The sequence below is a fragment of the Saccopteryx leptura genome, chromosome 5 (genome assembly GCF_036850995.1).
Source record: "Saccopteryx leptura isolate mSacLep1 chromosome 5, mSacLep1_pri_phased_curated, whole genome shotgun sequence".
NCBI lineage: Eukaryota > Metazoa > Chordata > Mammalia > Chiroptera > Emballonuridae > Saccopteryx > Saccopteryx leptura.
Window position 1 is genome coordinate 98964228 of NC_089507.1, and position 14979 is coordinate 98979206.

Below are 14979 nucleotides of genomic sequence, written 5' to 3' on the forward strand. Positions count from 1 at the left end.
CTACAGTGAGCTAGTAAAGGTCCTTCCAAAACTAGGTATGAAGAATGCTGCTTTCCAGCCAAGGTCCTGTGGACCAGATGAGGAAGTGTTTACAGCAGGGATGAGGGATCTTATCCTCTGCAGCACCCTATCTGGTCTTTTGGGTGACTAGGGACTCTCCTGGGGCCCTATGTGTTACACAGATGGTAGCAGACTTGGGGGAGCTGGAGGCAGCACGGAATCATAGAGCTGTGAGGGCTGCTGCCCATGCTGCCCCCCAACTAACAAGAGAAATGGGCTCAAGACCTGGGGGTGGACTGGAAGTACCATGTTCCCTGCCACCCCCAGGCTGCTGGTATCATTGAGCGGTTATAATGGACTCTTAAAGCAGGGACGGCGACAGGAGAGGGGCACCAGTTCCCTTACTGGATGGACACACTGCTTGTGGATGGTACTTAGGATTTTGAATAAGAGACCTCGGCAGGAATCCTAGCTCCAGTGGAGGCTCTCCTGCATCAGAAAGCTGCTCCCATTCAGTTGCAGATATGCACCAAGGACACACAAGTCAGGCTCTGGACCAGGCATCCCCAAACTACGACCCGCAGGCCGCATGAGGCCCCCTGAGGCCATTTATCCGGCCCCCCGCCATACTTCTGGAAGGGGCTCCTCTTTCATTGGTGGTCAGTGAGAGGAGCACTGTATGTGGCGGCCCTCCAACGGTCTGAGGGACGGTGAACTGGCCCTCTGTGTAAAAAGTTTGGGGATCCCTGCTCTAGATGGCAGGGCATCGTGTTCCTGACTGCCCCAACAGCCCTCCTTAAAGGTCAATGGCTTCAATGGACATGGCCCTGGACTGTACAAGCCCCCCACCTACAATGGGTGGCCTTGTTGGCACCATGGGGAAAGGGGCTAGAGGTGGACCTTCAGTTAACTCCCTGGGCAACCAGCACCTGGCCACCTAAGGTAGAAGTGTATTATCCCTTGGATGCTCAGGCAGACAGCATTATGAAGGGCGCCTTTGTAATTTCTTTATGGCTAATAATGAGTTCTCCCATTCTATTACACATAGAACCAGCAGGTCTTGGTGTGCAGGCCAATAAGGTTTGGTATGCCTGCCAGAGGCCTCTGGTATCAGCTACTGTGCTGTCTGCAGACAAAACTCTGGCCTGTATTCTGCCAGAAGGGAAAGATTTGCCTCTCTTGGTGCCACTGACCACTCTCTCATTTTGCCCATAGCTTGTGCTTTGTAATTCAGTTCATGTAATGCACCTCACTCCTTGCACAGGGACCATCATGGAAGATACCTGTCATGTAGATTGTGAGGCAAGCAACCCTAAAGGGGTGGAATGTGGGTAAATAGCTGTGTTAGGCTTGCTCGCTGGTTTAGGGGCTGCAAGCACTTTGCCCTCTTGGTGCGTGGACATGTGGCAGCACCACGTGTGTATGGTCTATGTAAGGCTGTAGGTGCTTGTCCTCGCCAGTTCTCCCAGAGCACGCTCCTGCCACTGTGAGGTGCAGTTTTCCCTGCTCCCTTGCCCTTACTGTGAAAAGCAAGCTTTCCTTTTTTTTATCAGCCCTTTTCCTTTCTTGTTTCTTCACTCACCTGTCTTTGCGACCCTCTAACAAACAGGCATGGCCCGACACGTTCAGTCTCCACAGTTCCTCTACCGTCTGCCTGAATTCAGTGTGATCTGCGTGGTCATGACACCCAGCATTACAGTAACCTTTCAACATTGTCACCTTTCAGAGGGAGCAGTCTTATTCTAGCATATCAGAACTGGCTCAGTATAATTTGGAAATGTTTAGCTGTCTGCTGAGTGGGTTTGACATATAAATATGTCTCTGCGTCTGTTGAGTGTACTTCTGGAGCCACAATGCCTTTATATTATATATAACTTTTGTTTCCAAAATTTAAACTCATGAAGGAGGTGGACTGGAACCACTGGGAGTCCAGGAGTTGCATGGCTGGCTGGGATAAGTTTTCCTTCTCTTCCTGAGGTGCAGGTTTGCGTCCTCGGAAAGGAATCTCTCATTTCTCGTCACTGCTCTCCTGGCCTTCACTCGTCAGTGGAGGTGATGACCCAGGATTTGGCAGATGTGAAATCTAGACTGTTCACTGAGCTCTAGACAGTGGTTCCATGCACGACGGCTACCAGAGCGGGGCTTTATCTGGAAGCAGGAGGGAGTGAGTGGAGCACGAATCACGTGCATCGCGCAAAGCTGCTTTTAATTTCCTTGAAGTCCTTTGAGAAAGTGTGGGAAATGTTTCAGATTTATCTTTATCAGATATTATTTATAATATATTGTTTTAATTTTTCTTTTCATAAAATTGCATGACTTGTTTTGTATTTAAGGCCTCTGATGATTTTTTCTAATGCTGATAGCTGGTGATGAAATTGTCTATTTTTCACTTCAAATCACAGACTGATGGTCCTTTTTAATACTTTAGTCCTCCCTTGCCCTATATTGGTTCACTTTTTGCAGTCTCACTGTATCGCGGATTTTTAAATTGTATATATCTAATTTTGTATTGTAGATTTTTCATTATATTGTGGGATTTTGTGGAATATAGGTATATTTATATATTTATTATTTTAATTATTTTTGTGGTAAAATAAGCTTTTCTAGCTTAAAAATTGAAAAGGCTTATAAGAGTGTGGGAGGGTTTATAAAGCCTTAAAAATATATAAATAATAAAATAAATATAAGGTTGCTACTTCGTGGATTTTCGCCTATCGCGGGGGCTTCTGGAGTCTAACCCCGTGATAGACGAGGGACCACTGTATTTTCTTTGAATTTGGCTAACTTAATTATAAATAAACACTTGTCCTTTGTGCTGGTTTGTAACTGGAAGGAGTTGCCTGCAGATCTGTAGGGTATAGAGGCAGCTCGTGTCCAGAGCCCGTGAGCAGAGCTATTCTAAAATAAACATGTGTCAGGCCCTTTCCCAAGGATACTCCTCTGTGGACGAGCCTGCAAATGCCAGGCTCTCTGCTTCGCATTTTCTCTCAATGCTGACGCCAATCCTGGATACGTGTGTCATGCCCATCTTTTATCTGAGGAGTCTTCTGAGGTCACTGTTTCCTTGTGGTCATGGCCAGTTACACGCCTGCTCTCTTCTATAACTGCTGTCCTGTCCTTTCCAGGTATGAATGCTGCTGTCCGTGCCGTCGTGCGTATGGGGATCTACGTGGGGGCCAAAGTGTACTTCATCTATGAGGTCAGTGTTGCGTGACATTCTGCTTTCTCTGACCCATAGTCATCTGTGCCTCACCCTCGCCTGGAGCGCTCACCCTGCGGGGGGTTGGGCCCTACTGACCACAACCACCGAGGGTCAGTGGTGGCAGCATGCTCAAGGGGTAGCCGGGGAGCCCAGGTCTCACCAGAGCTTACCTGGGAGGATGTGCTCCCTGGTCTAGAAGCCCCTCAGTGAGATTTGTGTTAGGGAGTGAGGAATGGAAGAAGAGACAGTCAAAATATGCCATTTTGTTATCGGCCGGTCTTGTGGGATTAATGATCTCAAACTGGTTGTGTTAATTTGTAGCTCTTATTCTTTGTAGATGTGATATAATCACTTAAAATGGTTTGAATTCAAACAAATATTAAGATAAATGGAAAAAGCAAACAAATGTTAGAACACAGACCACTTTCCTAGTGTCTGTCTGTTTACTTCAAAATGAGGAGTCTGGAATCCCACAGCAGCCATGACCCTTAGCTTCTGCACGCGAGGTCCTGGCAGTTTGGAAGTGAGTAGTGTTTGAGGGGGAAGGCACCAACATCATTTGGACCACATCATTTATTTCAAAAACTGCTAGGAAAAAAATAATTTAGATTTTAAATTTATAGAACATAATAAAGCTTATAGAAAGGAAAGAAGAAAATATATTTTTAAATAACTTAATACCTTCAAGATCACCATTCATATCTTATGCTGATTTCTTCCAGTATTATATACATGAAAGACTGGAAAGAAATATGTACATTATTAAAATCACAGCAAATGTATTTTGTATAGTAAGTTTTCTACCTACCTTTCCATTATGATGATTTTCTACATGCTACATACATGCCACACCTATTGCTTTAAATATCTATGGGACATTCTGTTGCGTTGATGTCTCAACATTTACGTAACCATTTATTCGGTCATGCCATTGCCACACCACTGGGCTATTTAGGTCACTGCCCATTTGTCAACTATATCATAACACAACAAGATCCTTATTAATACGTGAGGATCTTCTATGCTTTTTATTATTATTGTGATACCAAGGCCTTGACTGATTTAGAAGACATGGCCCTTATAATGGGTTTCGATGCCCCTTCTGCACCCTCATGCTGCACCCAAAAGTGACACCAAGTCCACCGGAACTGTGTGGGCGACCCTTGTCAAGTCACCAGAGCTGGTGTGGGTTCTGGGGCTGTTGACTAGTTGTTTTCTCCCTTGGTGATGTGGTTGTTCATGGTCTTTGCTCATTGGTTGGAATAACCATATTTTTATTGTTTGCTGCAAAGATGTTTCTCTGGTGCTTTGGTTTGCTTTTTTAAATTGTGATTCTGTGGGTTTAGGCTTATATTCATCTGATTTGGACAGTGTTAAAATAATGGGTCCAATCAAAATAGTCCCAGACTATTATTCTGTCATTTTCTATTTGGATGTATTCAGGGTCAAATTGCCCTTGTGGATGTCCTCCCTGGGCCTGGCCCAGCAGCCGCTGTCCTCTGTTCACTGATGTGGAATGAGCACATTAGACGCAGGGCCACGCTCACCACTTTCACATCTCTCCTCCCTTTCACGTTTGAGTCTGTGCTCAGATGACTGTTCAGCTGAAGAGTTGGCATGCATGTACACAGCTTTCTTTGCCTTTCTAGTTTATTTTGGGGAGGAGAGGGGATTGCATTCTGCCTTTGAGCTTGAGAGAAGACCCGCACCTGGCCTGATGGCAATCCCTAACACGTGAACGTGGTTTCTAAAATCTCTGGGGTTGGAGTACCCTCAGATCAGGTTCCGTTATAATTAGCAAAATGTTTTTAGTTTCACTGAAGATGAATTTACTTAGGCTTGTGGTATTCTGCATGTTCCCCGGAAACCTTTGATTTCGCTGGCTGCTGGCTCCTTCAGTTTTTGGGACCCTCCCAGGTGATGCTGCAGCCATACTGAGCTGAAGGTTCCTCACTACTGAGACACACTTGGAATTCATGATGACTTTGCGGTGTGTGGAGGGAAGGGAAGGAAGTCATTTCCGTTATTTCATAGTTAAAGGAACTGACTCGTCTTCATGGACAGTTCACTTTCTCTGTGTCACTGTTCATCACTACTGCATGGTGCTTAGACATTTATAAAACCTGAAAGTGACCACCCTGATAAATCTATTACAAACTAACATGATACATATTACAATATTATTGACTATATTTCTTGTGCCGTACTGTACATTCCCATGACCGTTTTATAACTAGCAGTTTGTAGATCTGAATCCCTTCATCTTTTTCACCTATTCTCCAGCCCCCTCCTATCTTCAACCTTCAAAATGTTCTATGTATCTGTGAATTTGTTTCTGTTTTGTTTGTTCATTTATTTTATTTTTTAGATTCCACATATAAGTGAAATCATATGCTATTCGTCTTTCTCTGTCTGAACTATTTCGCTTAGCATAATACCCTCTGGGTCCATCCATGTCACACATGGCAAGATTTCATTTTTTTATGGCTGAGTAATATTCCATTGTATATATGAACTGCATCTTTTTAATTTATTTTTATTTTTTAATTGAATTTATTGGGGTGACATTGATTAATACAATTATATAGGCTTCAGATGTACAATTCTATAATAGATCATCCATATATTATATTGTGTGTTCATCACCCCCAGTCAAGTCTCCTTCCATCACCTTTTATCTTCCTTGTCTGCATCTTTTTATCCATTTGTCTATCAGTAGACACTTCAATGGCTTCCATATATTGGCTATTGTAAACAATGATGAAATGAGGATAGGGATGTGTATGTCTTTTGGGGTTAGTAGTTTAGGTTTTTTCTTTAATAACGAGAGTGAAACTGCTGGGTCATTTGGTAGTTCCATATTTAACTTTCTGAGACACCTCCACACTGTTGTCTGTAGTGACTGCACCAACTGACTTTTCCAACAAGGCACAGGGTTTCCTTGCCTTTCCATCCTCATCTACACCTGTTGATTTATCACCGAGCACCATTCTGACAGATTTGAAATGGTATCTCATTGTGGTTCTGATTTGCATTTTCCTGATTATTAGTGATGTTGAGCATCTTTTCATGTCTGTTGGCCATGTCTTTGTCCTCTTTGGAAAAATATCTATTCAGGTCTTCTTTCCATTTTTTAATTGAATTGTTTGTGTTTTGTGTGTTAAGTTGCATGAGTTTCTTTGTATTTTGTATACTAGCCCCATTGAAATGTATCATTGGTGAATATCTTCTCCCATTTACTATATTGTCTTTTCATTTGTTGATGGTTTTCTTTGCTTTGCAAAAATATTTTAGTCTCATTTGTTTGTTTGTTTGTTTGGTTTCCCTTGCCTGAGGAGACATATCCAAAAAAATATTGCTAAGAGTAATGTCAAAGAATTTACTGCCTTTATTTTTATCTAGGAGTTTTATGTTTTTTATTTCACATTTAAGTCTTTAATACATTTTGAGTTTATTGTTTACATGGTGTAAGAGAATGGTCTATTTCATTTTTTGCATGTATCTGTCCAGTTTTTCCCAACACTATTTATTTATATTCATTTATTTATTTTTAAGGTTTTATTTATTGGTTTTAAAGAGAGCAGATAGAGAAAGGTGGGGGGAGGAGCCAGAAGCATCAACTCATAGTAGTTGCTTCTTGTGTGTGCCTTGACTGGGCAAGCCCCGGGTTTTGAAATGGCAGCCTCAGCATTCTATGTCAATGCTTGATGCACTGCTCCACCACAGCTCAGGCTCCTAGCCCTATTTATGAAAGAGACTGTCTGTGTTCCATTGCATAGTGTTGCCTTCTTTGTCATAGATTAATTGACCATATAGGTGTGGGTTTATTTCTGGGCTCTCAATTCTGTTCCTTTAAGTTATATTTCTGTTTTTATGCCAGTATTTACTGTGTTGTTTTGATGACTATAGCCTTGTATAGTTTGATTTCAGGTAGTGTAATATCTCCAACTTTGTTCTTCTTTTTCAAGATTGCTTTGGCAATTCAGGGTCTTTTATTGTTTCATATAAATTTTAGGAGTATTTGTTCTAGTTTTGTGAAAAATGCCATTGAGATTTCATTGGAACTGTGGATTGCTTTGCGTAATACGGACATATTAACAATCTTGATTCTTCCTATCCATGAACATGGTATATGCTTCCATTTATTTGTATCTTCTTCAGTTTTGTTCTTCAATGTATTATAGTTTTCTGTTTGATGCTGTCCCCATAATTTCCTTAAACTTTTCTCATTAAATTTTTTTTTTCTCTTTGTTGTTCTGGTTGGGTGTTTTTTGCTTCTCTACCAGATCATTGATTTGATTTTCTGCTTTACCTAATCTGCTGTTGATTCCCTGTAATGTATTCTTCATTTCAGTTATTGTATTACTCATTTCTGACTTTTTTTATGGCTTCTATGATTATGTGTAAATTCTCACTGAGTTTATCTATTCTACCACACTAAGTTCATTTAATATTCTTTTTTTTTTTTTTTTTTTTTTCTGAAGCTGGAAACGGGGAGAGACAGTCAGACAGACTCCCGCATGCGCCCGACCGGGATCCACCCGGCATGCCCACTAGGGGGCTACGCTCTGCCCACCAGGGGGCGATGCTCTACCCCTCTGGGGCGTCGCTCTGCCGTGACCAGAGCCACTCTAACACCTGGGGCATAGGCTAAGGAGCCATCCCCAGTGCCTGGGCCATCCCTGCTCCAATGGAGCCTCGCTGCAGGAGGGGAAGAGAGAGACAGAGAGGAAGGAGAGGGGGAGGGGTGGAGAGGCAGATGGGCACCTCTCCTGTGTGCCCTGGCCGGGAATCAAATCCAGGACCTCTGCACGCCAGGCCGATGCTCCACCACTGAGCCAACCAGCCAGGGCCTTATATATTTTTTTATTTATTCGTTTTAGAAAGGAGAGAGGGGGGGAGAGAGAGAGGAGAGAGAATGGAGGGAGGTTGCAGGAAGCATCAACTCCCATATGTGCCTTGACCAGGCAAGCCCAGGATTTCAAACCGGCAACCTCAGCATTTCCAGGTCGATGCTTTATCCACTGCGCCACCACAGGTCAGGCTCATTTAATATTCTTATAACCATGTTAGACTCTGTATCAGGTAGACTGCTTGCTTTCATATCATTTAGTTTTTTTCTGGAGTTGTGTACTGTTCTTTTACTTGGAACATGTTTCTTTGTCTTCTAATGTTTGTTTCTTTGTATTAGGTAGAGCTTCTACATCTCCCATTCTTAACAGAGTGACTTATTTAGTAGATGTCCTGTTTCTTTGATCATCTGAGCTGTGTGCTTCAGGGGTGTCCCTTGTGTGGGTTGTGTGTGCTCTGCTGTTGCATTTGAGCCTTGGCTGCTATCTGCATATCAGCATGTGTGACTGATTTTTAGGCAAACAGGCTATGAAGGCTACCTCTGACTACAGTGCACAAGCTATTGTACATGGCCTGGCCCCACAGAGTGGGAGTCACTTATCCTGGCTCTTCTTGCAAGCCAAATTCACCCTTTGTGTGTGTCATTTGTGGAGCTGATTGGATGGTGCCCTGATATGCTCTGAAGCTGGCTACCAAGTGGCTTGGGGCCGACTGGTAGGAACTACAAAGTGATTTGTAGTTGGTTGTCGCTTGTGTTGGCTTGGAGGTGCTTAGGAGAGGCTATGCAGTTAACAAAATCCGCTTCCAGTAGTGCTGGAATTGGGACTCTTTGGTGGACCCTATATATGAGCTGAAGCCTGCCACCACTTGTGCCAGGCTCTGGCCTTTTAGCTGAAGCTCTGTTCCATGCCAACACTGTTGTTGGCATGAAGCTTCGTTCCTGGCCACAGTTTATGCCAGGCTAGGGGTCACCTGATGAGAGTTACAGTGAAAATTGGAACCAGTTTTCTCTTATCCTGGGCTTTTGGGGCTCTTAGCAAGAGGTACAGGGAACACCTAGAACAGCCACTGCTTGGCTGGGATTTGTGGAGGTTTGAGAGATTTTAGGAAAGCCCACGCTGTGAGCCCAGTAAGGCTGCTTATGTGGAAAAGCCACTGAGAGTGGTTCTGATGAGTGCACAGGTTGGGTGGGGCAGGGTCTCATAGTGTCACCAGGGGGGCTAATGGTGTTAACCAAGTTAATGAAGAGCTCTGATTTTGTGCCCACCTGTGCCTGCAAGCTGAATGGGAGGAGGGCTCAACAAAGGGGCAATGGTCCCTGCCAGCACTTCCATCCTTGGAGAGAAATGCCCTAGCCCCTGCTCCTCTAGCCCATGTCCTGAAGCTTATCAGTTCAGTTTCTCTCTGTGTCCCTGGCATTCTTTGAGCTGCTGCCTTGCGCTGGAGCTCAGAGCAAAGAGTTTGTGAATGAGTGAATCTGAGCCCTGGCCCTTTAAGAGAAACATTTGGGACTTGAGCTGCCCTCCGTCTCACTCAGCCACAACCTCCACTGGTTTTCACAGCGGAAGTTATGTCGACCTCTCTTCCCTGCACTTGGGCCCTGGCCTGGGGGCCTGATGTGGCCTTGAGACCCTTCAGTCCTCAGTGGGGACCCCCACTGTTGATATATCCCTCCCAATTCTTAATTGCCACATGTGAGTGTGGGACCAGCCTGTTCCGTGTCTCCACTCCTCCGACCAGTCTCGATGTGGCTTCTTTATGTCCTTAGTTATAGGACTTCTGTTCACTAGATTTCTGGTGGTTCCCGGTGACGATTTGTCTATAATTTAGTTGTAATTTTGATGTGGTTGTGGGAGGAGGCAAGCACAGCATCTACCTGCTCTGCCATCTTGACCGGAAACCTGTTTTTGTTTTCTTCATTGGCACTCTGTCCCGTGGTTGTCTGTGTTCTAAGGATATTTAGATGTATTCTGACCTATACCTACCAGACTCACGCATTACAAAAAGAAGGAATTAAGATGAAAAGCGTCCAGGTGTGTCTATGTCTCCGAACCTTTGAGCTCCTTTGGAGGTGTCTTGACATAGAAAAACAGGTCACTATTCTTAAACTGGAAAGGCGAGCTCCAGGGCTCACTTCCCTCGTAGGTAAAGGAGTCTTCCTCATATGACTTGTGGGGGCCGCATTCTTCAAGTCCTTTCTGAAGGAGGGTGAGCCCCGTTCTTGCCTGTCCAGTGGGTGGGCAATGAGAAGTCCTGAGTCTGAGTGGATGGTATCTCCCTTAGGGAAATACAGGAAATTTCTAGTTATTCCACGAGGAGGATGCCACAGAGAATTCTTGTGTGGAACAGTGTTAGGATGATTATAATTTTCATGCTAACAGCCTGACCAGGCGGTGGCGCAGTGCATAGAGCGTTGAACTGCGATGCCGAGGACCCAGGTTCGAGACCCCAAGGTCACCAGTTTGAGCGAGGGCTCATCTGTTTGAGCAAAAGCTCACCAGCTTGGATCCAAGGTCACTGGCTCGAGCAAGGGGTTACTCAGTCTGCTGAAGGCCCGCGGTTAAGGCACATATGAGAAAGCAATCAATGAACAAAAACTAAGGTGTCTCAATGTGCAACGAAAAACTAATGATTGATGCTTCTCATCTCTCCATTGCTGTCTGTCTGTCCCTGTCTATCTGTCTCTGACTCTCTCTCTGCTCTGTAAAAATAATAATAATAAATTAAAAAAAAATTTTTCATGCTAACAGATTTATTGCTAATTGGCACCTTTGCTGGAGGCGTCTCAGGGCATCCCGCTGGCTGCAGCTTGTGTGTGACTTGGCATGCGTAGTGACCAGGCCTTTGACATTCTTAGATATGGAGGGAAAAGGGAACCTCTTGCAGAAAGAGGCATTGGAACTGAAATCGCCTATCTAGAGATGATGCAATGCTTCTCTTAATGCCCCTCCCCTTACCCTCAAAAAATGAGAACTACTAGTGAATAGTAAGGAGTTTCAGTGTTCGCTCTACTTGGGGCTCCCCCCGCCCCCCCAAACCCTTACGACTTCACCCTGGAGATCATTATTATCGCATTGAATTGAAATTGTTTGGGTGGTTGTCATCTCTCCATGACAAAAATAATGACCCCGTACTTGTTCTTCTGAAAACCAAAACTGTCTAAAATCTGCCAGTTTTTTTCTAAGTAATCTGAGGAACAAACTTCAGTGGTGCTGCATGCAAACCTTTCTGCCCACCCTGGGTGACAGACCCTGGAATGAGAGGAGGTGGCTCCCGCTCTGGACAGTGCCAGCTCATATGAGCTTAGGGCCGTGATGCTTAGGACCCAGCATGCCCAGCCTTGGCACAGCTCCCACCCCACGAGTGTAGGGAAGTCTTTAGGAACCCACGTACACGTCCCAGTGATGGGGGATAAATAAGTTAACCTTTCTGGCCCTATTTCCTCATCTGTCCATTGAAAATCGTGTTAGCCCTTCCTGTACTTGGAAAGCTTGAGCACAAGCTGGGCGAGGGGGCTGAGAGTGCTGGGTGGGGGTGTGATGAGCGTGCCTTTGACTCCGCTGGTTTTCTCCAGGCACAGATTGGGGGTACGAGGGCTCTCAACTTAATTTACTTTTCTAAAGTCCTTATCAGAACTGCAGGTGTGTCCACATGTCCTGCTGTTGGGGTCCTGCTCTGACAGACAGAGTTCCCATCTGCACCACACACCATAGCGATATTGGCATTGGCTGGGGACGATGGCAGGGTGTGTGGGGGTGTCCTGTGTAGTGCAGGTTGCTGAGAGCACCCTGCCTCTGCCCGTGAGGAGCCAGGGCCACCTCCCTCACCAGAGCAGTGACCGTCAGGAAGGGGTCCAGACTCAGGCAGGGGCCCCTGGTGAGCCTACTCTTCCTCCTTGGGGCTGCTGCCCCAAGACTTACTTGGGCTCAGGTGTTGATGTTTGGCTTTAATTTTTTAAAGCATCAGTTAGTAACTAATCCAGCATGTTTGTCCATTTATAGTCTAGTTTCTAAGTCTGCCTCATGTTTTCAAGGTGACCCACACACCAAAACAGTGAAACAGGTCAGGATTAATTATTGAAATGAAAGAGTTTGGGAGTTTTTTTTCCTGAGCCGACAATGTGTGGGGAGTGTACCGACTGGAAAACACTGGTGTTTCTGCTGGAGGACGGATGCCAGACTTGTTCTGTCTGGCTGGGTGAGCCGTGAATCTGGGGCAGGCTGCGTGTGCTGCCTGCTGAGCCCTTGGGCGCTCTCTGGGGCGGGCGGGGTGGGGAGCGTGAACTTGTTCTTTCCACTTACTGAGCCAGTTGTTGATTTGTTGTCTTCCTTTCAGGCTAGGATTTTTCCCCTTAGAAACATACAAGTGAATGCCTTTAGCTTCTTGGAGACGGTGAGGGCAAGCACATCACGTTTTGCAAAAGTCTGCACTGGGGGTGGCCTGCCCTGGGTTTAGGTGGGTCAGACAGACACAGGTGGGAGAGCCCGCAAGTTACCTGCCAGCGCTGTCTTGGCTGCAGGAACAGTCGGCGGGTTGTAATTTTGTGTAATACATGGATTCAGATCCCATAGCTAAAGGTTTTTCTGCAGACTTAAAAAATCATTATTATTACAGCTCTTTAAATATGACTCATGGAGAAGCCTTTTGTCTGTGAAATACCTCTTAACAGTTGGGCGCTGCTCAGGGGCAGCATCGGTGTCAGCTCTTCTGCCGTAGCGCTGAAGGAAGGCCAGGAACAATGCCCATGGCTCTCAGCAGCTGTTCTTGTTGGTGTTAAAAATAAGACATTCTACACATCCTCGAAGAATCAGGACTTCCTATTGTTAGAGAATAAGAGCAGCCTCAGGAGCTGATAGCCTGGTTTGCACGGGCTGATTGCCCCACGCATCCAGGGCCTCCCCTCGCCCGGATCCAGCGAGGGCTTTCCTAGGCTTCCCTCTCACTGGGGCTTGCCGCTGGTTTCCTTTCTGCCCTCCCCTCCTCACCTCTGCTCCCTCCCTTCCTTCCTTCTGAACTTAAATGACCCCACTGGATCCAAGCTGCACTGGGCTGGGACCCTGAGCGTCATGACCTGATTCAACGCACTAATAAATAAGCTTTAATTGTCAGTTAATAGTTTGGTATCATTTTCCCCTTCCTAACAGAAATTGTCTCTTTGCCATGGGCCTCACTATCTTCTTTCTCAGAGATGAGGAGCCACCTGCGGTCAGTTTTTAAAGTGAGAAATGTTTTACTATGTCCAGACTAAAAAGACAGCAACAAGAAAACCTCTGCCTTTTCCAAGGAGGGCAGCACAGGGTGATACATGTCACTTCTCCCTGTGGGCGTTGGAGAGCTGGGGTCCACCTGTGTCTTGGACCGTGTGGGCTCTGATGGATGCCAGTGGTCCCTGAAGGGACTGAGAATGGTTAGGATGTCAGTGTTGATGTTCAGGGGCTTGTCTGGTTTTGCCATCTTTCTCTCACCTCCCTTGTCACCACCTCCACCTCGCCACAACAGTTCCCTGAAAGCCAAGCGAGGTGACCAGAATTGCACTTCTCTTCTCCTGGAGGTTTTACACATAGCTGTTTCTGCATTTTAACTCCCTTAAAGGCAGAGCAATTTAACCACTAAATGTCTGTCCAGAAATAGACAGTGATGCTCCAGTGTACGGCTCAGTGTCTCCCTGTGCAGCTGAGAGTAGATGTTTATACTGAACTCCACCCGCTCGGCCCCTCCCCCGCTGCGCACGTGCATCACAAAATTGGTTGAGTTTCTTAAGTTAGTTCATGAAAGGCAGATTTCCCTAGGTCCCTGCTATGTCCCTCTGTTTCCATGGGAACATCAGCTGGTACACACCTGGAACACAATGACCAATAATGATAGTGCTGAGCTCCCAGCTGGGTGCTTCCTGTGGGATGTGACTTGGTCCTCACACCATCAACATAATACAGTGCTCCTGACTTCAGACTAAATGTAGTGACTGTCAACATGTTATTGTTCAAATTGCAGAAGTGATCATCTCCCTCCCCAGCCTTTGTCGCCCCCACCGTGCGCGCGCGCGCACACACACACACACACACACACACTATCACCATCACCATGGGGTTAAGTAATTTACTGTTTGGTGACAGGCTGTCTGCCATAAAGGTTGGGGACTCGCTTTGTCCTGCTGTGGCTTTTTAGCTTCAAGAATGCCAGCAGGGCCCTGGCCGGTTGGCTCAGCAGTAGAGCGTTGGCCTAGCGTGCGGAGGACCCGGGTTCAATTCCCGGCCAGGGCACACAGGAGAAGCGCCCATTTGCTTCTCCACCCCTCTGCCGCTCTTTCCTCTCTGTCTCTCTCTTCCCCTCCCGCAGCCAAGGCTCCATTGGAGCAAAGATGGCCCGAGCGCTGGGGATGGCTCTGTGGCCTCTGCCTCAGGTGCTAGAGTGGCTCTGGTCGCAACATGGCGACGCCCAGGATGGGCAGAGCATCGCCCCCTGGGGGGCAGAACGTCGCCCCTGGTGGGCATGCCGGGTGGATCCCGGTTGGGCGCATGCGGGAGTCTGTCTGACTGTCTCTCCCTGTTTCCAGCTTCAGAAAAATGAAAAAAAAAAAAGGAAAAAAAAAAAAAGAATGCTAGCAGGATAAATAAGTCACATTGGTTTTTACTGACTTTTCACAAGAACATGGACCAGGGCTGTGCAATGACCTGTCACTGCATAGGATTGAGAAGGTTGGGGTCCCAAGCACAGGATTGAGAAGATAGTGTAGCACATATCACCTGTTGTAGAATTTTGGAGTTGACAGACCTCACCAAGGACAAATCCAAAGTCTGTACAGGTGTTTTCCCTGAAGTTATGAAATCTGTGAGCACAGGTGACTTAGTTGCCTAGACCAGAGTGTTGGCACCTTTAGAACCTGGTGGGATTCAGCAGGCTCTGGGGGAGAGGGGAGAGGAAATGGC

The 14979-nt window shown here is 46.0% G+C and overlaps 1 protein-coding gene across 2 annotated transcripts in view; it reads left to right on the forward strand.

Annotated features, from left to right (window-relative positions):
• The window catches only part of PFKP (phosphofructokinase, platelet), a 70234-nt gene that overhangs the window by 15125 nt on the left and 40130 nt on the right, over positions 1 to 14979 (forward strand). Inside the window, exon 2 of one of the 2 annotated variants that reach the window (XM_066384117.1) lies at positions 3126 to 3199. The exons of the other annotated variant lie outside the window; for it this stretch is intronic. Within the exon in view, the coding sequence (XP_066240214.1) occupies positions 3126 to 3199 (74 nt within the window). The remainder of the gene's footprint in view (positions 1 to 3125; positions 3200 to 14979) is intronic. 2 annotated transcript variants of the gene reach the window in all.